Source organism: Schistocerca piceifrons, chromosome 1 (assembly GCF_021461385.2).
Source record: "Schistocerca piceifrons isolate TAMUIC-IGC-003096 chromosome 1, iqSchPice1.1, whole genome shotgun sequence".
Classification (NCBI taxonomy): domain Eukaryota; kingdom Metazoa; phylum Arthropoda; class Insecta; order Orthoptera; family Acrididae; genus Schistocerca; species Schistocerca piceifrons.
In genome coordinates this window covers 1,226,861,492-1,226,886,614 of record NC_060138.1, presented here as the reverse complement: position 1 = coordinate 1,226,886,614, position 25,123 = coordinate 1,226,861,492, and the positions used below count along the sequence as shown (strand labels likewise).

At 41.8% G+C, this 25,123-nt stretch overlaps 1 protein-coding gene across 1 annotated transcript in view; it reads left to right on the top strand.

The window, feature by feature from the left end:
* The window catches only part of LOC124779593 (Down syndrome cell adhesion molecule-like protein Dscam2), a 296,162-nt gene that overhangs the window by 154,905 nt on the left and 116,134 nt on the right, over positions 1 to 25,123 (top strand). Inside the window, 3 exon segments of the mRNA XM_047253720.1 lie at positions 2,323 to 2,490; positions 9,835 to 9,976; positions 16,906 to 17,057. Of these exon segments, the coding sequence (XP_047109676.1) occupies positions 2,323 to 2,490; positions 9,835 to 9,976; positions 16,906 to 17,057 (462 nt within the window).

The following is a 25,123-nucleotide window of genomic DNA, read 5'->3' as shown; positions in this document are numbered from 1 at the left end:
AAATTTGATATGTATATATCAGGTTGTCAATAGTGATATCCCATGTGTATCTTTACAAAAACTGAAAAAGTGGTGCAGTGGTTAACATACTTGACTCACGTTCAAGAGATGATGGTTCAAACCTGCATCGAGCCATCCAGGTTTAGGTTTTCTATGAGTTCCCTGAATAAATCCAGGCAAATGCCGGCGTGGTTCCTTTGAAAAGGCACAGCCAGTTTTCTTCCTCGTCCTTGACACTGTCTGAACTTATGCTCTGTCTGTAAAACCAACCTTCCTTCTTTTTTTTGAAATATCACTTATGGTTCCTGTCCATTATTCTCTTGCCTTAATCTTCTGAATTAAAACAGTCATTATGCTGAATCATGTAGAAGAAGCAGAAATTGGAGGTGCATACGGGTTCAAGTAGAAATTGATCAAATCCTGAAGGTTCCATGGCAGAAAAAGACATTTCATTGAAGGATAAGTAGATTTAAAAGAAAATGTGATTCTCCAGTCATATTTGACCCACACACATAGTAAATAGTAGGTTTACAGATTGTATTATTAAAGTTAATGCAGCAATGTAGTATTAATTAAGGTGAAAATAATAAAGTTTTCACTAACAAGAGACTTCTGAACAAAATTTCTTTAAGAAAGATGAAAAGTGTAAGCAGATTACAATCATGTGAAATGAAGTTCGTTAGAGGTAGGGTAGGAGTAACAAGGAGAGATAAAATGAATAATGAAAGGCCTCACTGGAACTGTTACACAGTGAGAAAGTTCTCATTGCTACTCTCCTATCCTCCTTTGCTTAGGTTGAGCATGGTCTATGATGACTTACACTGATGCTAACACAAAGATCAATGGAATGAAACTGGCAGTTCTGGAGACAAATGACAGCAGAGACAACAAAGTGAATGAATATCCAATACAAGTCCAGAGTTTAACAAAGTTGTACACTAAACAATCCAGGCATCAATCCAAATAGCAACCATAAATCAGACAAGGGAAAATTCTACTGTTCAGTGGTGTGTAACTTAAGGCTCCAGTGACCAGCTAGCAATAGCCAGGCTGCAGTATTTAGCAGTAAATGCTTGTTAGACGACAGCATGACCTGACATGCTCGCCACAGCAGCTGCACATCGCGCAGGCGCAAGCTGCGGCTGTTGCCTGGAGCTCAAGTATCTCTGATGTGCTTTCCCTGTTGATACTCAGACTACTTGGGGAATCTGAATCACTGTCAGATACTAAATTTAAGCACTCATTCTTCTGCCAGTATGCATATGTAGAAAGGAAAGAAGCCCTAATAAGTGATTCAGTGGTAAGTACCCACTGCCATGAACTTCACAGTGGTTTGCAGAGAGCAGCTGTAGATGTGGACAGAGAATATTGATGAATAAATTTTGACATTAAAATGAGACTCCAAATTGTTGCTGAACTTTTAAAAATAATGGTTTATCTTATTTGAGCCAAAATGACCATATTGCAAGTTGATCTCAGGAGAACATCACAGTAGCCCAAGCATCACTGAAATGGAATTGCAGTGTATGGAGTCAAACATTGGCAGCTAATAGACAAAGACAGCAGCATTGTCTTGATTCATTAGTGCAGTACATGCAGAGAACACAGTGAGATGTGACACAGCTATGAGAATGTTTTGTATTTGATGAAGTGGGTGAGTATAGTCACTGAAAGTTCAAGTTATGGCCCAGAAATGATGTGCAACTATTTTCACTGTTAGTTTAGAACATTTCTTCCTCATTATAACCAACAGATGACTTATCCTCTGCAAAGAATTGTAATATGACCAATAATAATGTGATAGTGCCACTCACTCCAATATTGATTTTGCCTCCCACTTTCAGTAAAAGTAACCATTTTTTAATTATCCATCTTAATGAATGATTTCCATTCTGCACTGTGCCTGTCCCACATTGTGGGGTGGGGGGTGAGGTGGATCTATCTCTTAATTTCTAGAATAGATCTTTCATCATAAGATGGAGTGTGTGGTGTTCTTCCTGGCAGATTAAAAGTGTGTGCCATATAGGGTAGGTACACAGGAGACCATATGTAAAGCTTGGAAAGTAGGAGACAGGCACTAGCGGAAGTAAAGCTGTGAGGACAGGATGCAAGTTATGCTTGGAAACCATAGCTGACAGGAGCAGTGCCCACGAAAAGCAAGGCTCCTGGTTTGTGTCCCAGTCTGGCACACAGTTTCAGTCTATCAGGAAGTTTTATCTCTCAGTATACAAAATCTGTTTTTGCAGGAGCCTAAAGAGAACTTACAATTCATTGTCAAGAATTAAAATTCCACATTTTTATTTTTTTGTACAGGTGGCAAAGCATCAGATTTCCAACCAATCGATTCAGCAGACTCCCAAATAGTTGTGATGGCAAATGGGACACTTTTCATTCCATCTGCATCATCAGAGGTGGAAGGTTTCTACTTATGTCGTGCGGATAACAGTATTGGTGCTGGCCTCAGTAAGGTTGTTGAGATATCGGTCAATGGTAATAGAAACAGTTTGTTTTTAGTATCTGTATTAATCTTTTTTACCCCTGTTTTTAGTTGCCAAAGTAACCCAGGGTAGAAGATACAGCAACATATGATGAAACACAGTACTTTTTATGCATATTGATGTTTTTTTAAATGAAACGTGCTTTTTTCTGTAGACCAAGAGAAAAAAAATGTGCTAATGGAATACAATGAAAAACATGGCATGCAATATGTTTCATGCTTCTTTCCTTAGAATGAATGATCATGTGAAAAGTTAGTATTCTATCGGTTTTTCATGTGCAGAATTTAATCTTATTCTTTCCTTGACTGATGTGTGCTCAGTGTACTTACTGGTTTTTAACATCTTTTTGATATTCTAAAAGTGACTGTCTACAAGAAATCTCAGGATATCCTTGAGTTTAGGTAATCAAACTTTTTGTCCTTTTTTCTCATGATTATAATGCTGTTATTGTCAGTGTTTTTTCAATATCATTCATTAACACAACACGTTTAGGACCTATAAATATAAGCAAAACCTAGCAACTGATCACCCAAGTCTTTTACATGCAGTGCCATTTATACAGTGCCTGTAATTTTCCATTACTTTATGACTGATTCAGACCTTTCCATCTTGCCTATTTAAGTGTTAGTCGCATTTTATATTCCTGCCTATAGTAAATCCTAAATAAATGAGATGTTCATGACCAAACCTGATCCTGTGATAAGTTTTTGTTATAGTTTGGTTCTTATTAATAGGTTTGTATATGTGTACTTTGTTGTTGCAATATAGGTCCTCAAACTGTTTAGGAATGCCGGACAGTCATATTTGTTATGCTGTGTGAGGAATAATAAGTGAGGGGCAGGAATGGAATTGTGCTATAATTCTACATACACCAATTTTAAGTCATCTTCGTACACAGGAAAGTCACCACCACCAACACAGCTATACACAAAACTCAAACCACCCAATTACACGCGAACAAGCCAGTTTCCAACATAAGCTGCACAAACTGAATAAAATTCTACTCAGTGAAGACAACTACAAAAATTAACTACAGATAATCAAACAATTAGCTGTGGAGAATGGATACAACGCAGAGATTACAAACAAACTGAACCACAAAATGAAAAAAAAGAAAAAAGAAAAAGGGACACCTAGCACACGAAAACAAACAGGTCATCCCAAACGTACAAGCGCAGATGTAAGCACACAGAACACAAGCAAGCAGAACACACATGTTAAAAAGAAACACCCACAGCAACAAGCAGAAGATACACTCTCACTTACAACAACAAAGCAGCCCACAATACAGGCAACATACTGGAAAAATAATGTACAACAGATAACTCAGTGTCAGTTAGACCATCAGTGAGAGAGCACCACGAGTTTCAGCTGCTAATAAGGCGACTACACCATTTGTTTATTACATATTTCTGTGAGCTTCAAACAGTAGCAACTTCTTTTCAGTTGCCTTTGTAAATACTAGTATATTTTTTGTAATTTCTTGCGTGTTTGAGTGCTTACTGGGAGAAACATTTAATTTCATTTTAAAAACAGTGTAGCGTACAGTACCGCCGTTGCTATCGACCATTGTATCGACCCTCATATTGTACAGGCTTTCGTTTGTTTTGCTTAGAACAGCTCAGTGTCAGTTAGCCCACCAATGAGAGAGCACCGCAAGTTACTGCTGCTAATAAGGCGAGTACACCGTTCGTTTACTACATATTTCTATGAGTTTCAAGCAGGAGTGTGTTCAGAAATGGATAGGCACTGTGATTGCTGTGTACAGATGCAAGCTGAGTTGGTGACCCTTTGCTCACAGCTGCAAGTAATGTTGGCTTCTGTCACACAGCTTGAGACTGCTGCCAAGGGGCATCGTTGTGGGGGGTCGTACGCGAGGATGCAAGGGATGTCGAATGTCGAGCATGACCCACATGTCCCCCCCCCGATCGATCCGCTGCTGTGTCTGCACCGGGTACTGGCTGCACTGAGCTTGACCCCTCACCCGTGGTCGAATGGGACATCATTCCAAAGTCTGGCAGGCAGTGGAAGACTTTCTGTGGGGCTGATCGTAGGGCCTCCCTGGTTCGTTAGACGAACAGGTTTCAGGTGTTATCTGTGGCTGATGAAGTCTCTGAGCCAGATACAGTTGTTCACCCTGTTCCAGAGGAAGCTTCTTGGCCTGCAATGTCTGGGCATTCACAGAGGGTGGGTTTGCTGGTAGTTGGGAGCTCCAACGTTAGGTGCGTAATGGGGACCCTTAGGAACATGGCTGCCAAGGAGGGGAAGGAAGCAAGTGTGCACTCCATGTGCATGACAGGGGTAGTCATTCCAGATGTGGAAAGGGTGATTCCAGATGCCATGAAGAATACAGGGTGCAGCCAGCTGCAGTTGGTAGCCCATGTCGGTACCAGTGACGTGTGTTGCTTTGGATCGGAGGAGGCTCTCTCGCGGGTTGCTAGTGGAAATGGTAAAGACTGCCAGTCTTGCTTCCTAGATTAAGGCGGAGCTCAGCATCTGCAGCATTGTCAACAGAACTGACTGTGGTTCTTTGCTGCAGAGCCAAGGGGAGGGTCTGAATCAGAGGCTCAGGTGGTTGTGTGACTGTGTAGGCTGCAGATTCCTTGACTTGCGCCATCGGATGGTGGGTTTCCGGGTTCTGCTTTATAGGTCAGGAGTCCACTACACACAGGAAGCAGCTATACAGGTAGCGGTGGCTGTGTGGAAGGGACTGGACGGTTTTTTAGGTTAGAGGGTCTCAGGAAACCACAGAAAGGGTGTCCGTCTAAAAGGGGGCAGGTAAAGCACAGTAAGGTAGTTGTAGAAATGATCGGTATTGTAGTTGTAAATCGTCATAGCTGTGTTGAGAAAGAAACAGAGCTCCGAGCCCTAATAGAAAGCACTGAAGCTCAAATAGTTACAGGTACAGAAAGCCTGCTAAAGCCGGAAAGAAGTTCAGCCGAAATTTTTTCAAACGATCGAACAGTGTTCACAAAGGATAGATTAAATACAGTTGGTGGTGGAGTATTTATTGCTGTCAGAAGTAGTTTGCCTTATAGTGAAATTGAAGTAGATAGTTCCTGCAGAGTAGTATGGGTAGAGGTTACACTTGACAATCAGACTAAACTATTAATTGGGTGGTTTTACTGACCCCACGACTCAGAAGATATAGTTGCTGAACAGTTCAAAGAAAACGTGAGGCTCATTTCAAATAGGTATCCCACTCATACAATTATAGTCGGTGGCGACATCAATCTACCCTCGGTACGCCGGAAAAATAATATGTTTAAAGCCAACGGCAGGCATAAAACATCATCCAAAATTGTACTGAATGCTTTCTCAGAAAATTATCTTGAACAATTAGTTCATGAGCCTACACGAAGTGTAAATGGTTGTGAAAGCATACTTGACCTCTCAGCAACAAATAATCCTGAACAAATAGGGAGTATCATGAATACAGGGATTAGCGACCACAAGGCAGTTGCTGCTAGTCTAAATACCGTAACACCCACAATCATCAAAAAGAAACACAAGGTACATCTATTTAAAAAAGCTGATACAAATGCTTTTAATGCCCTTTTTAAAAGACAGTCTCCACTCCTTTCGATATGCTCACGTAAGTGTAGAAAAGATGTGGAATGATTTCAAAGAGATAGTATCGGCGGCAATTGTGACTTATATATCACATAAATTAATAAGTGATGGTACTGATCCCCCATGGTACACAAAATGGGTCAGATCGCTGTTGCACCCATGGTACACAAAATGGGTCAGATCACTGTTGCAGAAGCAACAAAAAAAGCGTTCCAAATTTAAAAGAACGCAAAATCCCAAAGATTGGTAGAGTTTTGCAGAAGTTTGAAATATAGTGCGTGCTTCAATGCGAGATGCTTTTAATAATTTCCACAATGAAACTCTGTCACGGAATCTGGCAGAAAATCCAAAGAGATTCTGGTCATATATAAAGCACACCAGTGGCAAGACGCAATCAATACCTTCACTGCACGACAACAATGGTGAAGTCACTGATGACAGTGCCACCAAAGCAGAGTTATTAAACATGGTTTTCCGAAATTCCTTCCACAAAAAGGATGAAGTAAATATTCCTGAATTCCAATCAAGAACAACTGTGAAGATGAGAAACATAGAAGTGGATATCCTCGCTGTAGCAAAGCAGCTAAAATCACTTAATAAATGCAAGGCTTCTGGTGCAGACGGTATACCAGTCAGGTTCCTTTCAGAGTATGCAGATGCAATAGCTCCATATTTAGCAATGCTTGCTCACAGAAAGTTCTGTACCTGAAGACTGGAAAGTTGCTCAAGTCATGCCAATACCCAGAAAGGGTAATAGGAGTAATCCGCTGAATTACAGGCCCATATCACTAACGTCGATTTGCAGTAGGGTTTTGGAACATATACTGTATTCGAACATTAAGGCGTACCTCGAAGAAATGATTTACTGACACATAGTCAGCATGGATTCAGAAAATATCATTCTTGCAGAACACAACTACCTCTTTATACTACTGAAGTAATGAGTGCTATTGCAGGGGATATCAAACTGACTCCATATTTTTAGATTTTCAGAAGGCTTTTGACACCATTCGTCACAAGCGTCTTCTAATCAAACTGTGTGCCTATGGAATATCACCTCAGTTGTGCGACTGGATTCGTGATTTCCTGTCAGAAAGGTCACAGTTCATAGTAATAGACAGTCATCGAGTAAAACAGAAGTAATATCCAGCATTCCCCAAGAAAGTGTTATAAGCCCTGAATTGTTCCTGATCTATATTAATGACATAGGAGACAATCTGAGTATCCCTCTTAGATTATTTGCAGATGATGCTGACATTTACCATCTTGTAAAGTCATCAGATGACCAAAATGAATTGCAGAATGATTTGGATAAGACATCTGTGTGGTCCGAAAAGTGGCAGTTGGCCCTGAATAAAGAAAAGTGTGAAGTTATTCACATGAGTACTAAAAGAAATCCACTGAATTTCGATTACACGATAAGTCACACAAATCTGAAGGCTGTAAATTCAACTAAATACTTAGGGATTACTATTACATATAACCTAAGCTGGAATGATCGCACAGATAATGTTGTGGGTAGAGCAAACCAAAGACTGTGATTCATTGGCAGAACACTTAGAAGGTGCAACAGATATATTAAAGAGACTGCTTACACTACACTTGTCTGCCCTATTCTGGATTATTGCTGTGCGGAATGGGATCCTTATCAGGTGGGACTGACAGATGATACTGAAAAAGTTCAAAGAAGGGCGGCTTGTTTTGTATTATCACGAAATAGGGGAGGTAATGCCACAGACATGATAAGTGAATTGGAGTGGCAATCATTGAAACAAAGGCACTTTTTGTTGTGACGGGATCATCTCATGAAATTTCAATCACCAGTTTCCTCCTCTGATGGGGAAAATATTCTGTTGGCACCCACCTATGTAGGGAAGAAATGATCATCGCGATAAAATTAGAAATCAGAGCTTGCACAGAAAAAATTTAAGTGCTTGTATTTCCCCTGTGCAGTTCGAGAGTGGAACAGTAGAGAGACAGCTTGGAGGTGGTTCATTGAACCCTCTGCCAGGCACTTAATTGTGAATAGCAGAGTAATCACTTAAATGTAGATGTAGACTCAACACAAATAAAACTGAGGACAACCTATACCAATACAGAGAAGTGAATGTATTTTATTTTTATTGACTTACATGTCAGGACTGCAATTTATTTATGTTGGACAGACAAGCAGTTAGATACACAGAAGTAAGCTAGAATGTAACAGCTGTCATACTACATTTGCAGAACATCTTACAGAAATGAAACACAGACTAACAAACATTAACACAGGCTTAAAAATTCTCAAATGCGGCAACAGCACATCCTAAAAAAAAATTTAAAAAACACACTAGTAATTGATGAAAAGTGCTGAACACAGAAAGCCATTGTCTAAGGAAAAGACACACACACACACACACACACACACACACACACACACACACACACACACACTCAAGCTTATATAAACAATCTTCAACAAAATAATGTTGACCTTTAACATTCCTACTTGCTAATGTTTGATACAAATAATTTTCTACATTTAAATTCTCCATGGATTTCATAAATTATGAAAGAAAAACACCTGTAATGCAGACATAGTTTTAACCACAAAAACCACAGCATGCAGTAACGAGAGATATGTGATAAATCTGGTGTGTTTTCAGATTTGTGAATGTTTCCTAAAAAGACTCAGATTTATATATTATGTACAGATAGTGAAATTCATATATTTATAGATAGTAAAGAGCATTTTTCTTGTTGTTCAATAGAAAGAAAATAGAAGAAAAACATTGATGATGCTGTAACTTCAGTGAAACGTTTCTGGGTAAAAGAAGAAAAAAATTGTGTTTGCTCAAGGCAGATCCCACCCAAAAACAAATTTATTGTCACTAGTGGACTTTTTGAATCTTCCCTGAAGGGCAGGAATTCCATTATTTTGTGACAAAGATCTTTCATGCATCCCTAGGTTAAAAGATAGTTTAGCCACATTTTGTGAATCCCAAAAGAAAATGCACATCCTACATATTTCCTATCAAAGTGGTGAATTACCCAGGAATATTTATAATATGGACAGAGAAAAATCTTCTAAGTGGCAGCAGATGGAAACACATTGCCAACTTCCAGAGCCTTCTTTTGACAGATGAAAGGAGAGGATTGGGCTGGAAGACACCATTAGAGCTTAAGATACAGGAAAAGTCATCCAGGTCATGCATTGAGGAAACCTAACTAGTCAGCATGACAGAGGAAAATGTATTGGTGGTATGGGATGAGGTTTGAAGACCTCAGAACCTGGAAGTGAAAGACAAACTAGTAGGTGTATCAGAAATGAGGAAGTATGTAATAAACAATCCAGGATGAGAAAAATGTGAAATGAAAATGAAAAGCACAGGAAAGAAACACTAAATGAAAAAAAAATATAAACTAGTAAATGCTTTGTTTCTTTTCCTCAAATTTTTTTCTAATTTCAGTCAGAAGAAAAAAGTATTGGCTCTGATAGTGGTAATTTTGTGCCTTTCTGTGTATCTATGTGCCACATCTTGATAAGTAGATTTTTCTCTATCTCTATCATGGAAAAATATTCCTGTTATGGTCTTTGTAGAATCTTACCATTTCACACAGAAACTTTACACACATTTGCCTAGAAATAAATTTCAAAAGTGGTAGATGTAGATTATTGGCATCTTTACTAAAGGTTCTCTGTAACCTGCTTACAAAGTGGATACTCAGTTTTCTTCTACAATTTTACAAATGTCACTGAACTTAAAATTCTGATACGTTACAGAACCAGTGAGATTTGAAGTTATGGAAAAGAATGTGACAGTCAGTCGAGGAGAGCTGGTTACCCTGAAATGTGATGTGACAGGAGACCACCCAATCCAGGTGGACTGGCTGTTTAATGGGCAACGCTTGCACCACAGCTACAGGTCAGTGTGACATGCATCACATGTATACTACCAATGTTTAACATCACACTCACATCTCATCTACATCCATACTATGTGATCCACTACAATGTGCATGTCAGATGGTACTTTGTTTTGTACCGTATATTCTCGTTTCTTGTCATTCTGTTCACGGGTGGATCATGATAAGAGTGATAACTTGTGTGCACCTGTGCAGGCTGTTGTTACAACATAGTGAATGCACTATGATGTATCACATATAGATGTCAAACTATGTCAATTGACAGAGATGCTGGACAAACAAGGCTACCAGATTTATGGTTTGATCTGTGCCTTTTGTAAAGCTGGCAGTGTTTCTAATAAGGGAGACTCCTCATCACACCCTCCTCACAGTTAATTGTAAGTTAGCCCATTGGATATCCCATCAAAAACTGAACACAGATCAAGCACGAAAACAGGAAGGAGGTGTACTCAACTGTGGAAAAAAGAAGAAAACTAGAAATAGTGAACGGTCCAAACTTAATATGTGCAATATCGAGAAATGTTGACTGACATCGTGCTGTGGTTGTGTGGTCATGGTTCAAATCACAGTCAGTCCCCCCCTCCCCCCTCCCCTCCTGCCCCCGCCCCATCCGGTCATTGATGTGTCTGTTCGCTGTATTGAAATTTGTGTATGTGTCATGGTGTTACCATATTTACTCAAATCTAAGCCGCACCTGAAAAATGAGACTCGAAATAAAGGAAAAAAAATTTCCCGAATCTAAGCCGCACCTGAAATTTGAGACTCGAAATTCAAGGGGAGAGAAAAGTTTTAGGCCACACCTCCAAATCGAAACAAAGTTGGTCCATTGTAATATGAGACATAATTTAGGTCGAATGAATGACGATACAGGTACAGTAGTTTGGTTCGAGCCGTAAGCTTAGCAGTTAAGCTTTACGAGGTAGCCATTGCTATGCGTCAGGCGCTCCATCCGTATTTATAATTGTACCCTTCCTTTTTCACGTGTTTCATCTGGTTTGAATCGATTGCTTATTTTACTTTGATCTGATAAGTGCTGTTTTATTTGTTATAGGTGTTTACGTCACTCGAAGCTGAAAATGCATTACTGTACTGTGTCATGCATTGTTTGTCGCATTCTCATAGTGCGTGTTTACGGTCTGTCGCCGCTCGCGGCATGGCTTGCTTTTGTGCGCGCTACTGCCGCTTTTAAAAAAAAAAAAAAGAGAGAGAGAGAGAGAGGAATCGTCTCATTAGCGAAACAAGGGCAAGAGACTGTTATTTGTTGTTACTTACACTGCTGCCTTCTTTGATAATGATCAACAAGAACCAAATGATAAAGGATGTTCTGAACGAGTGTTTGGCGAAAATTTTTCTCCATTTGAAAATCTTTGCGGCCGCTTCTTTAGTACATCAAATTCTGCACAGAAATTAGAGTCATCTTAGATTTAAAAATCTAGTCAGTTGCCGTGCTTCATTTCTGACTGTATCACTATTAGGCATAAGCATAATATGAAAATAAACATGACACGATACGTATATACTTCCGCGTTTGCTGTTGTCTCACTCTAGTTTCGTAGTTTATTAGGCAGACTGGATTTAAATGAGATAGCAGCAAACATGAAAGAATACATGGCAAAATGTTTATATTCATATTATTCTTATGGTGAAGAGAATACTGCATGTGATCCACATTTCATCAGGTTACTATTAGCAACCATCTATTCTCACAGGTAGGAAAAAATTCAGAACGTAGAGTTGTCCATATTGACAAACATCCCAAAATTTCAGAAGTCACATCCCAAACAGTCTTACCAGTCGGATTTTCATAGTACATTGAAATTCTGCTACATTCGAAGATGAACAATACGAAATTTGTATTTACTTCGTTGGATAATGTGTGAAAATGCAGTGGTCGAAACTCGGGGCGAAGAAAAAAAAAGCTCGTCTTCCACCTTTTTTTTATTTATTTATTTTTTTTTTTAATTTATTTACTGACGCAGAGGTTACGACGCCAGTATTTATCTTTGTGCCTACAAAGCATGCCTGTGTAGCGCTACATATATTCGACAGCAGATGTTAGTTGTGGCGGCACCTACCAACATTTTTCAGAACTTCCGCTTGCTTTGCACTCAATTGTATGCCGCAGGCGGTTTTTTGGATTACAAATACCGGAAAAAAAGTGTGGCTTAGATTTGAGTAAATACGGTATGTCAGTTTGGAAGAGCGAAGTGTAATGAAGGGACCTGCAGACGTGCTTGCTTTCCTGAAGCCAAGGAACATGGCATCAACCTGAGCACCATTGTCTACAGTGTGGTGGATCTTGTGGAGTAACAGAGGAAGCTTCAAATATTGATTTTTACAGAGGAGATTTTTGGTCTTCAAAAATATCATAAAACATGGTCTATAATTCTACAACAGTTTAATGTAAATGATACAGGCCTATAATTATGTGCACCTGTCTTATGACCCATCCCATATTCTTTTTCCTGAGTCCATCTCCCTCCTCACACCAATGACGCCCCTGCACACCTACTTTCTACAAGCTTCCCAAAATCTGTAAACACAACAGTCCTGGACATCCCTTTGTAACTGGTTACTGTGCTCCCTCTGAAAGTAACATATATAGCCTAGCTCTTACGCAAAAGATACAAACCATGTCCTTAAGTGATTCTCTACCATTCCCCTGTCCTTTACCATGTTGATCCCTAGTGGATGTGACCTATCTGTACATCAACATCCCTCATGTCCATGGCATTACTACTACTGAGCAACACTCCTCCCACCATCCTTCTGACTCCAAATCCGATTCCTTATTTCTAATACATCTAACCAATTTCATTGTGTCACACAACTACTTCTGACTTTGAGGAGACGGCATATATAGACATATTGTAGCAATGCGATGGCACCTGCATGGCACACTCCTAGGCCAGCCTGTATATGACCCATGCAAAGGAAACCTTGCTATCCTCCTAAAACCCCAAACCGCTTGTCTGATTTAAGTTCATTGATGATATCTTCATGATCTGGACCCAGGGCCAAGACACCCTATCCTCATTATTCCACTGCCTCAGTATCTTCTGTCCTACCTGCTTCACCTGCTCCTCCTCAGCCCAACAAGCCACCTTCATGGACATTGAGCTCCACCTCTCTGATGACTCCATCTGTACCTTTCTCCATATCAAGCTCATTGACACCACCAGGACTTGCATCTTGACACCTGTCACTCCTTAAAGACGAAAAAACTGGTCCCATTTAGCCTGCCACCCACAAACCACGTATCTGCAGTGACAAAATTCCCTTGCCCATTATGTTGCAGGACTCGCAACTCGCCATATACTCATCACCCCTCCCCCAACCCTCCCTCCACCCCCAATAACCAATTACACAGTTGGGAGTCATCCTTGAACACATCCTGTACTCTGTTAATCCTCCAAGACTCAGTCTCCACTAGCCTTTTTACCTAAACCGTATACCTAACAGTCCCCCTTCCTCTGTCCTGTCACCCACTCTCAATCCATTCCTCAATGGCATCATCATCATTTGCCGCAGGCACTCACTGGTGCCCATGTGTCACATTCATATCCCATGCACCTACTGCCTCTCCCTCCTGCATTCGTATCCCATACAGTTGGTGGCTCCCTCCAATCCATCACCTACCCTTTTCCAACTCCTTATCCCGTTACTCACCTCTTTCTCCCTCTACTCACTCTCACTGACGTGTGTGTTGTGTGTGTGTGTGTGTGTGTGTGTGTGTGTGTGTGTGTGTGTGTGTGTGTGTGTACATATACACTCTAGCTCATTAAAGGATTCATCTGAAGTCTACCAAAGCTTTCTTCCTTTTGTTGTGTGCCTGTTGACAACTCAGCATTTCCACTAATCAATGAGTTCTTTCCTTTACTCCTAAATTATTCAGATTTTTTGTAATTTTTGACAGAAAGTTCAATACTACATAAAAGGGAAAAATATATTACTTAACTTGAATTTCTAAAATGTTTACCTCCAATTGCTTTTCTCCTCCACCTTAAACTATAAATTATAATGTTGCCAGAATGGTTACAGAATTAAATGAACATTAACTTCTTGCATTGTGTCGTATTGTCTCACAACCTGTATCCAGCTGCAGGAACTAAGCCTTTGTCCCATGTCAGTTAATTTATATCTGATGGGCTACCTTCTAGTAACATGGACATTTGCCGTAACTGAGCTTGTAATTGCTGGTGTTTATTAAGAAAACAGAGCTTGATTTTTGAAAAAGATTACCCTCACCTTCAAAAATTGGATGGAATTGTAATATGTCATAGATGTGCCTGAATGAGAAGAGATGTCATGAACCAGGGGTAAAAGTGTGAATAATTACAGAGGTCTGCAACATAAAAATGGTTTCAAATTTATTAAGTGATTTTTATAGTGTTTTCAATGCTGATTTCGGGAAAAATAGTGAAAAACATCCATCGTGTACAGTTGTTTCACAAACTGCTTGTCTAGTTTTAGCTTTTTTCGATATTTCAGCACTCTAATGAGTTTGAATTTTTGTTTTTAGGATCTCCATAAACCATTATTTAGCCCTTTTTTTACTAGATATACATAAAATAAAGAGTAATTAGGAGCAACCAGCAGTATTTTCACGTCAGTGCCTGTCTGTCATGCTGCCCCTTTACCCGCCATCACCAAGCAGTGAGCTTCTGCTATTGTCCTTCATTTCACAGTACCTCTTCACTCTGTGCTGGTCACATGTTGTTACTAGTGCTTTAAAGTAGTGACTGTTTTCTTGTGTTGTGAAGTTGTTTTATGGACAATGGACACTGGCTACCAGAGGATGCTTCTGCTACATTCATGGTAACTATACCGTTAAAAAGCAACAAAGAAAAATTTCCGATTTTGTTGAAAAAGTATCGCCTATTTTGGTATAAAGTTAGGTGATCACAATAAGCCTTGGGCCCCACACAAAGTTTGTTCAGTGTGTGTTGGAGAACTGAGGCAGTGGTTTCAATGTAAAAAGCAGTCCTTAGGTTTTGGAATACCAATGGTTTGGAGGGAGCCCAAAAATCATAGTGATGACTGCTACTTTTGTTCTTGCAATGTACGAGGTTTCAGTTTGAAAAACAAAAAGGATATTTCTTACCTTAACATTCAATCAGCCATTCGCCCTGTTTTTCTTGGCCCTCTCCTCCAGATTCTTTGGATAATATAGATGACCACGAGCCTTTGGCTCAGCAAGGTAATAGTGAAGAAGACATAGAGTGCTACGATCCTGGCACAACCGATCCCATGCCATTCTCACAATCTGAACTGAATGATTTAGTTAGAGACCTAGGTGTTTCTAAAGAATAAGCAGAGGTTTTAGGATCTAGATTGAAAGATAAACATATGTTGGCTCCAGGTACATCCTTTTCTTGGTATCGATCGAGGGAAAAGGGGTTTGTATCTTTCTTCTCTCAAGGAGGTGACCTGGTGTTTTGCAGTGATGTTCCTGGACTTATGGCACATTTCAAAATAGAATGTGCTCCTGATGAGTGAAGACTTTTTATTGATTCTTCAAAAAGAAGCCTTAAAGCAATACTTCTACACAATGGCAATAAGTAAGCTTCTATACCAGTTGGACACTCGGTTCACTTAAAAGAATGTTACGAAAACCTTGAACTGGTTTTAAGCAAATTCTGCTATTCAGATCACAAATGTTGTGATTTAAAAGTGATTTCAATGCTGCTTGGTCAACAAAGTGGCTATACAAAGTTCCCTTGCTTTCTCTGTGAATAGGGCAGTAGAGACAGAAAGCAACACTACATAAAAAAAGCTTGGCCGTTGAGAAAAACCTTACAGATAGGGGTTAAAAATGTTGAGAGGAAAAGCCTTGTGGATCCCAAAAAGGTGTTACCTCCACCACTTCACTTTAAGTTGGGGCTGATGAAACAATTTGTTAAGGCATTGCCAGAAGAAGGAGAGTGTTTCAGATACACATATTTGTGGGTAGTTTCCCGCTTTATCTGAGGCAAAGCTAAAGGAAGGAATCTTTGTCGAACCAGACATTAGAAAACTAATGACAGATCCCAACTTTGTGAACAAAATGGAAACAAAAGAAAAGGCAACATGGACATCTCTTAAATTAGTTGTTACCGGTTTCCAAGTAAACAAAAGAGATCCAAACTGCAAGACAATCATCACAGACATGCTCGACAACTTTAAGAAGCTGAGCTGTAACATGAGCATTAAAGTTAATTTTCTCCACTCATATCTTGACTACTTCCCTGCAAACCATGGTGATGTAAGAGAAGAGCAGGGCATTAGATTCCACCAAGAAATCAAAGAAATGGAAAGAAGATATCAAGGAAGATGGAACGTGATAGTGGACTACTGCTGGATGATAAAAAGAGATGATCCTCAATGAGTGAACAGCCGGAAAAGCAATAAAAGAAGCTGTGACAGAAAGCGAAAGCACTTATGAGCTTAAAGAGAAAAGGAAGTGTACTGGAAATGTAGTTTGGAACATGATTTATGAATAAAATAAAATTTTATAATGTTGGAAAAAATGTGATAAATTGCTTAAAGTTTGTTATTATTTCCAAAAATATGCCCTTTTTTGTGAGAAAACATGAAGTGATAGAAAAAAAATGGATTGGATTTTTTAAATCAGCGCGGAAAAGTACATAAAAGTCAGTTATCAAATTTCAAACAACTTTAAAAAAATATTTTTTGCAGACCTGTGTTATATGAGTTTTTAGAAAGAAAAATAGAAGTTAACTGAAATATAGATGACATTATATAAATTAACAACATATTTCAAATGAATTTTTTTCAATTTTGTAGGTCGGATTTTGAGATCCTATTCAAGTTACATTTAGATAGGTTACAGTTATGCCATTACAACAAATGTTTCATTATTATATCTTTGCATTGAAATATTGAACGTTTTAGTGACTTCTGAAAAATGTGTTTATGCCTTTTTCAGCAGGACAAGTGTGTCAGAAATAAAGACTGACAAAGGCCTACTGTCCCAGTTGGTCATCAGTGAAACTGACCGTCAAGATTCTGGTCTGTACATCTGCCAAGCAGGGAATGTGTTTGGGCACAGTGCACTACTTGTCCATCTTGCTGTGCAGGGTGAGAATATTTTAGTTATTATTCCTTATCAATGATATCTGCCTCACTCATGGCTTTGTATTATGGTAGTACTTCATTTTAAAAAAATTTTGATGGTTTATGAACATCAGTAAGTACAGTTACACATTCCATTGAATGCAATTATGTGTTTATGGTTACTGAATTATTTCAACAGGAAGTGCAGTTACACATTCCATTGAATGTAGTTATGCACAGGTGATTACTGAATTGTTTCATATGATGTGGATAGCCCTTATGTATTAGATCTAATGAATCTTGAAAGAGGTTCTTTAGATAACATTTTAAAAGCTATTGAAAGAGATTAACATGTAAATGGTTTTCTTGTTATTTAACTGCATGAAGTCTTTATTATTCTTCCCTTTCTAAAAAAATATGAATTATTGTATTTCAGTCCTTAAGTGTTAACTTGGTGTCTAAAGAAATTAGCAAATAAATAGTAAAAAGTAATGGAACAGTTCTTATTATGTAACTGATCTTCAGATGTTTCTGTGATTTTTTTCCGTTGTTTCCGATGTTTTCAGCTGCATCTACCCTTGCTATGAAGGAGTGGGGGAATATTAGGGCTGGATTGATTACATTTACTATGTTAAAAGAAAATATTGATTAAACATAATATTTCATAAGCACGCCATAAATATCAGATGTTGTAGACAGTTAAAATATTTGTTCAAATTATAATATATCAGCATATAACCTCAAGGATGGTTTTAACAAACCTACACTTTACACTCAGCAATAATTATTCTAAAAACAGAACTGCTGCAAAAATTCCTCTAAAGGAGCATTGTTAGTTGCTACATTCTAACAGGTGACAACACCTGTGATGGTGGTTCATAAATGTAATGTTGGAGTCCCACCACATTCATCAGCACTTCCAATTTGACCACTTTATAAAACCAATGTCCTTTGTCCTGAATTAGAGTCACAGACACAGTGGTCTGGCAGCTGTTGTTCTGTTCTTCTTAGGCCCAAGGTTTGTGGGCATCACATGGTGCATATCCTTCTGCCTTGGGCTGTGCATGGGTAACCATGCCCTCTATGTTCCCAGATGGTCTCGCTCAACAATACTGGTGGTGCCATGTCTGTCATAGCACATCATCTCCCCTTTTAAACTTCTCAATGCGTGAGACTTTCCTTTTGGGACTCAAAACGAATTTTAGGTTTGTCATCAGATAATTAGCTAACAGAGGTGGAATTAATATTTAAAACCAGCACTCTCAAGTTAATAATTCCAGTAATGTCATAATTTAACAGAGCACACACATTTCATTTCCTTAGGGGCTTCACATTAAATAAAAGGCCAATAGATTAACAAATAAACTTGGGATACCAAACAGTGACAAAAAATACTTATACCAATCTGAAGACATCATCTATTCTTAAAGTAAGGCAACCTCCAGTCATTGACTCTTCATTAATAAAAGTGTCTCACTACAATCTAATTCAACCATCCTCTTCAACAAATTATAAAAAAATCTTCGATGAGGGTTTTACAAAACTAGGGTACTCTGAGAGATGGACCTTTGTGATTGAGATTCTTAACAAGAACAGTGATAGGAGTGACAAACCTGAGTATTTCCGTAGGACCACTAAATCTGGGCAGCCATTTCCCCATTATCTTGTCCAATAACTGGTTGGTCGCTTTTAAATTATGGATAAAATAACAGTGACATGGTTTGAGTGAGCTGGCCATCTTCCTGTATTGCATCTTTTAACTTACCTAGCATAAGAAGGCATTACATTTGCTCATGCCTGGTTTGGTTTCTGAACCAGGTTCCTGCCATTCACTGACCGTGGTTCTATTTAACATATCCTCAGTTCACCCACGGGGGGTAAGCATATGCTATTTGAACTGTAACTGTAGTAACACGGTTCATGTTTTCTGTCGCACTTCACATAGCGTAGACCGGGAACTGTCTCCTAGGCATGCCTGATGTGAACTGACTGGGCACCGCCCCTTGCTGCCTGAGTAGTAGTTGTTGTTGTTGTTCCGTCAGCAGAGGTCGCGGCCGAATTCTCGCGTGCCCTCTGGTGGACTGGACACCATTTGCGGCAACTACCGTCCGTGACGTGCCGTGCTGATGTGCGCCTCCCGCGATCTTCCTGGTGGCTACTGCACTCCTCCTTCTTCGGGGAGTGAAGCCACTGTGATCCACTGCATCGGAAGGTGGAGCGTCGTGCAGGAGCGATGACCTCCACGTCCATCATAAGGCTGGATTCGAGGGGATCGGCTAACCCTCGAGCTGGAACCTTCGAATACGGCTGGAAGTGACCCACACGAAGAGGCCCTCGTCGTCCCACACCGGAGGTCGGGACAGAACGGGAGACAAGCCGTCGAACTCCGGATGCTGGTCCACCTCAGGAGGGGCAAGACCCGGTGGTGGGGATGATGGGGAAGGGACGACCACAGGTGAACCAGCCTCCTGAGAAACCGGGCCTGCGAGGGGGGCTGGCTCTCGCTGGAGCATCTCTAACGATGGCGATGCTGGTGCTGGAGCTACTGGAGGCTGCCAAGGCTGAGAACCATCGCAGTGTGGCAGAGTCCCAGGGGGGAGAGGCGGTAGCGTCCCTTGAGAAACCAACACGGGTGCCAGCAATGGGGAAGCCGGTGCCTGAGGGGTCAGAGGGTGGGAGCCCAAACGTGGACGTAGCTGAGTTTGGTGACGACGTACCTCCCGGTACCCCGCCTGCAAGGTATAGAGCTGGCAGCCATTTCGGCACAGGACCACCGCCGGTATCCAACGTGGATTGCGACCAGACCCACGTGCCCAGACTGATATACCCGGTGGAAAGCCGGGTACTCCGTTTTGTGAAGACTGGCATGGACCAGGCCGGAGGAGGTGCAGCAGAGTCCTAGGTTGGCGCCCGTGGAGGAGCTCTGTGGGGCTGCGTTCTCCCATTGGTGTGGTCCGGTATGCCGTCAGGAATAACGTCAATGCCTCTTCCGCAGGAAATTTGTGCACATACTTTTTCATCTGCGTCTTAAATGTGCGCACCATGCGCTCGGCTTCCCCATTCGATTGTGGATGAAAGGGGGGAGAGCAAATGTGCCGAATACCGAGGCGCCTACAAAAATCCTGGAAGGTCTGCGAAATAAACTGAGGTCCATTGTCCTAGACCAGGGTGACTGGCAGACCTTCCACAGAAAAGATTTTTGCGAGTGCCTGGATTGCAACTTCTGAAGTGGTTGAGGAGCAGCGACCCTCATATGGGAATCGGGAATAAGCATCAATGACAATGAGCCAAAAGCCATTGAGAAACGGGCCCGCAAAATCGATGTGAACACGTTCCCATGCCTGGGTTGCAGGCGGCCATGAAGAGAACGCTTACCTGGGAGATGCCTGTTGGCTCGCACACTGGGAACAGGCGGCCACCAAGGGCTCAATTTCTCTATCAGTAGCGGGACAGTACACATGTCTGCGAGCCAGGGTTTTAGTACGGGAAACACCCCAGTGCTCCTCATGTAATAATGTGAGGACTTCCCTTCGCAAACAACCACGCGAGGAGCTGTATCATCGGTAGCCAGAAGGAGAACTCCTTCCAAGACAGAGAGGCGGTCTCGTAGAACAAAATAACTACGAAGAGGGTCCGAGGCCCGGCCTGGAGGTCGGGATGACCACCCTTGCTGAATGATGCGAACTACTTGCCAGAGAACCGGGTCAGCTGCCGTTTCCCTGGCAGCTCAAGAACTAGTGATCGGGAAGCCATCAACCTCCTCTCTATCGAACTTAGGATCCGGGCCCACCGGAAGACGGGAAAGAGCGTCTGCATTGGCATGCTGTCTGGTAGGGCAAAAATGAATGTCATAAAGGTACTTAGAGAGGAACAAGGCCCAGCGCTGTAGTCTGTGGGCTGCCCTATCCGGAATCTGAGAGATCTGAGAGGCGGGGCCAAATAACGATATTAACGGCTTATGGTCAGTGATTAACTGAAACTTCGTGCCATACAAGAAAGGACTGTTACTTGGTAACAGTAACAGCGTAGACAATGGCCAAAGCCTCTTTTTTTCACCTGGGAGTAATGGGCCTGTGTGGGACTAAGAGTTTTAGACGCAAATGCCAGTGGCTGCTTGGAATCATCCGTGTTGCGATGGGCCAGGACCGCCTCCAACCCATACTGCGAAGCATCGGTAGCCAGGACCAACGGCTTATGGGGGTCAAAAGTAGCCAAACAAGACACTGACGTGAGAAGGCCCTTCAACGAGGTGAACGCTCGCTCGCATGGAGGCGACCAATCAAAAGGAACACCCTTGCGCGGAAGGCAGTACAGGGGGCGGGCTATGGTGGAATCCCTGGGAATGAACTGGTGGTAATAGGCAATCTTGCCTAAAAAAGCTTGTAACTCCTTCAGCGAAGTGCGCTGCAGAAAGTCGATGATACCTTGGACCAAACTTCCTAGCGGCTGGACGCCGTGCCGAGAGATGGTGTAGCCCACATACTCAATAGACGGTTGGAAGAAGTTTGACTTACGCAGGTTGCAACGCAAGTCCACGGACCTCAATTTGAGAAAGAGGGTGCGAAGGTTGTGCAAGTGTTCCTTCGTACTGTAGCCTGTGACAATTATGTCATCCAGGTAATTAATACAATGAGGGATTGTCGACGGGACGTGCTCAAGATAACGCTGGAATACCGCCGGGGCACTGGATATTCCGAAGGCCAACCGCTGCTATTGGTAAAGGCCAAATGGGGTGTTGACGACTGCCAGCCGTTTGGAGTCCTCATCAAGTGGTATCAGATGATAAGCCTCCGAAAGATCGATTTTCGAAAAATATTGGCCTCCCACCACGGCGGAGAACAATTCATCAGCACAAGGCAAAGGATAGGTGTCCACCACCAATTGGGAATTAATGGTGGTCTTGAAATCGCCACAAAGATGTAATTTTCCTGAGGGCTTCCTTACAATAACGAGGGGCGAAGCCCACTCATGGACGAAATGGGATGAACGACCTCGAGGGCTGTCAGCCGGTCGAGCTCTTCTTTTACCTGAGGGCGGAGGGCCAAGGGGATCTGCCGCGCACATAGAAAAGTGTGCCGATGCGTCGGGAGCCTGGCCTGATGAAACTTCCTGAATGTCAACATCCATGTCCTCTGTACCTGCTTCCTTCGATTCTTTTGAGGCCAAGTGTAAACTTTAACAATGTGTCCTTTTTTATTACATTTGCGACAAACGGCCCAACGCTGGGGGCACTCTGACCGATCAAGATGAATATAGCACGATGCACAGGACGGTAACAGGGGCCGGTGTCTGGAACTCTGTTTACGCGCCGTGCGGGAGCAGCCGTAACGACCGGATTGTACCGCTTGCACGTTGTCCACCCCATATCCAGTGGACACGGCGCCGCTGCCCTGAACCGCCGCAATGTCGCACCACACTTCCAACTGTTGAGCTGCGGCGTGAGAGACTTCATACAATTGAGCAATGGACAGGACTTCCTCAAGGGAAGGATCTTCTAACTGCAGGGCCGTTGCCGGACCTCCCTATCAGGGGCCGAACGAACAATGACGTCGCGCACCATAACGTGGGCATACGACTCTCGCGACTGCTCTGTGACAAAATGACACTTGCGACTAAGACCGTGCAGGGTAACGGCCCACAACCGGTAAGTCTGAGGGGGCTGCTTCTTGCATTGATAGAACTCGACACTAGGCAACATGCGTGCGGCGGCAATAATATGAAGACAGCTATGAACACAATGCGTCAAAAGACAAGGACGAGGGTTCCTGCAACGGCGCTAGCTGCCACAAAACTTGATACAGCGAGGGAGACATCCAAGACAAGAAAAGAGCACGACATACCTCCGCATCAGCAACATGAAACGCCTAGAAATGCTGCCGAAGGCAATGTTCTTATGCGTCCCAATCCTCCGTCGTCTCGTCATACGGGGGAAAGGGAGGAGGGAACGGCACTGGAGCAGACTGCGTGGAGAGCAAAGCCGGAAGCACTTGTTTCATGGTTGCCATGAGCTCCATCTGCTGCTCAACCAAAACCCTAACAAAATCCTCCATGCCGTGGATAAGCTGCGAAACCAGAACAACGATGCAACACGCGAAAGAACGACCCTACTCGTCGCCAATTGTGTAGTAACACGGTTCACGTTTTCCGCCGTACTTCACATAGCGTAGACCGGGAACTGTCTCCTAGGCATGCCCGATGTAAACTGACTGGGCACGACCCGTGCTGCCTGAGTTGTTGTTGTTCCACTGGCAGAGGTCGCGACCGAATTCTCGCGTGCCCTCTGGTGGACGGGACTCTATTTGCAGCAACTACCGTCTGTGATGCGCCGTGCTGATGTGCGCCTCCCGCAATCTTCCTGGTGGCTACTGCAGTAACAGTTGACTAACTGCAGCTGTGCTCTCCATGATAGTTGCTATAGTGAATAACCTAAGTCCTCATACATTTAAGGTATAGGCTGTACAGCTCACCTACTTCAAAGAAAGAAACTACTGCAGGTATTGCTACAAATGCTTTCTCAGTTGCAGAGATGAGCACACTTACCTCTTCCACTTGCAACATTGGCAGCACAACCAGCCAGTTCAATACTTTCCTTAAAGTCCTGGTATAATCAGTAACAATCCCACAGGGTTCGCATCCTTTACATTTAATTCAAATTTCAATACTAGTTTCCTCAGCAAACTCAAACCTGGCATCTCCCATCCAGACATACTTAACAGAACACTTCAGACACTATGCCTGTCACAAGTCATAATTGCTGAAAATACAGATTCTAAAAGTTTATTGCAAAATATAGTGCATGCAATGTACTCTACCAGCTCTGCTACCATGCTGTGCTCCCATTATCTTACAGAGCAATGAGGAATAGTAGGGCCAAGTTGAATATATGCGTTTCATGTTTGCTGAATGCACCATGAATATCAGGTGTCACAGAAAATTAAAATACTTATTAAAATTAACTGTGAGGGTGTTGGTAACAAACTTACACCTTGCACTCAGCAATAATTGTCCTTATAACAAAACTGCCACAATTTTTTTTTTCAAAAGGATTGTTGCTAGTAGCTAAACTTTAAACAAGTGACAAAAGGTGACACAGGATGTGCACAACTGTCATGTTGAAGTCCCTCCACATTTTCCAACATTTCCAAGTTCACCATCAGGTAAAACCCTTCGCCCAGTTGCAATGAAGGTCACATCTTACTTGGGCTCAACACTCAACAATGGCTGCACATATCCTTCTTCTGTCTTGGGCTATACAGCGACAACTACACCCTCTATATAGCTCAGCGATGTCATTAACTCTGATACCGTGAAATTCAGATGTCAACTCGACACCATTAAAATGGTAATGCATCCATCATGGCACATACCTAATTGAATGCTGTGGAGAGAACAATACCTGAAAGCAGACCCCTTTCACAAAAATCACTATAATAGTAACTTTATACTAACCACTAGCAGGAAACTTTAAAAATTTGCTGTGGTTGATGCTTGTAAGCATCAGCACAATCCTCTAGAACAGTGCTGCTAACTTAAACCCACGGCAAATGTATTAATTTGTTCATAAATCAGCTTTAAGCACTACTGACTAAGTTAACAGTAAAAAACAAATAATTAGAAATTTCTAATGAAACAACAGAAAATCCAGAATGGAATGTAACAGTGTTTCTATTGTATATCTAAAAACAAAGATGATGTGACTTACCGAATGAAAGCGCTGGCAGGTCGATAGACACACAAACAAACACAAACACACGCACAAAATTCAAGCTTTCACAACAAACTGTTGCCTCATCAGGAAATAGGGAAGGAGAGGGAAAGACGAAAGGATGTGGGTTTTAAGGGAGAGGGTAAGGAGTCATTCCAATCCCGGGAGCGGATTGGAATGACCCATATCCATCCACACATATACACTCCTGGAAATTGAAATAAGAACACCGTGAATTCATTGTCCCAGGAAGGGGAAACTTTATTGACACATTCCTGGGGTCAGATACATCACATGATCACACTGACAGAACCACAGGCACATAGACACAGGCAACAGAGCATGCACAATGTCGGCACTAGTACAGTGTATATCCACATTTCGC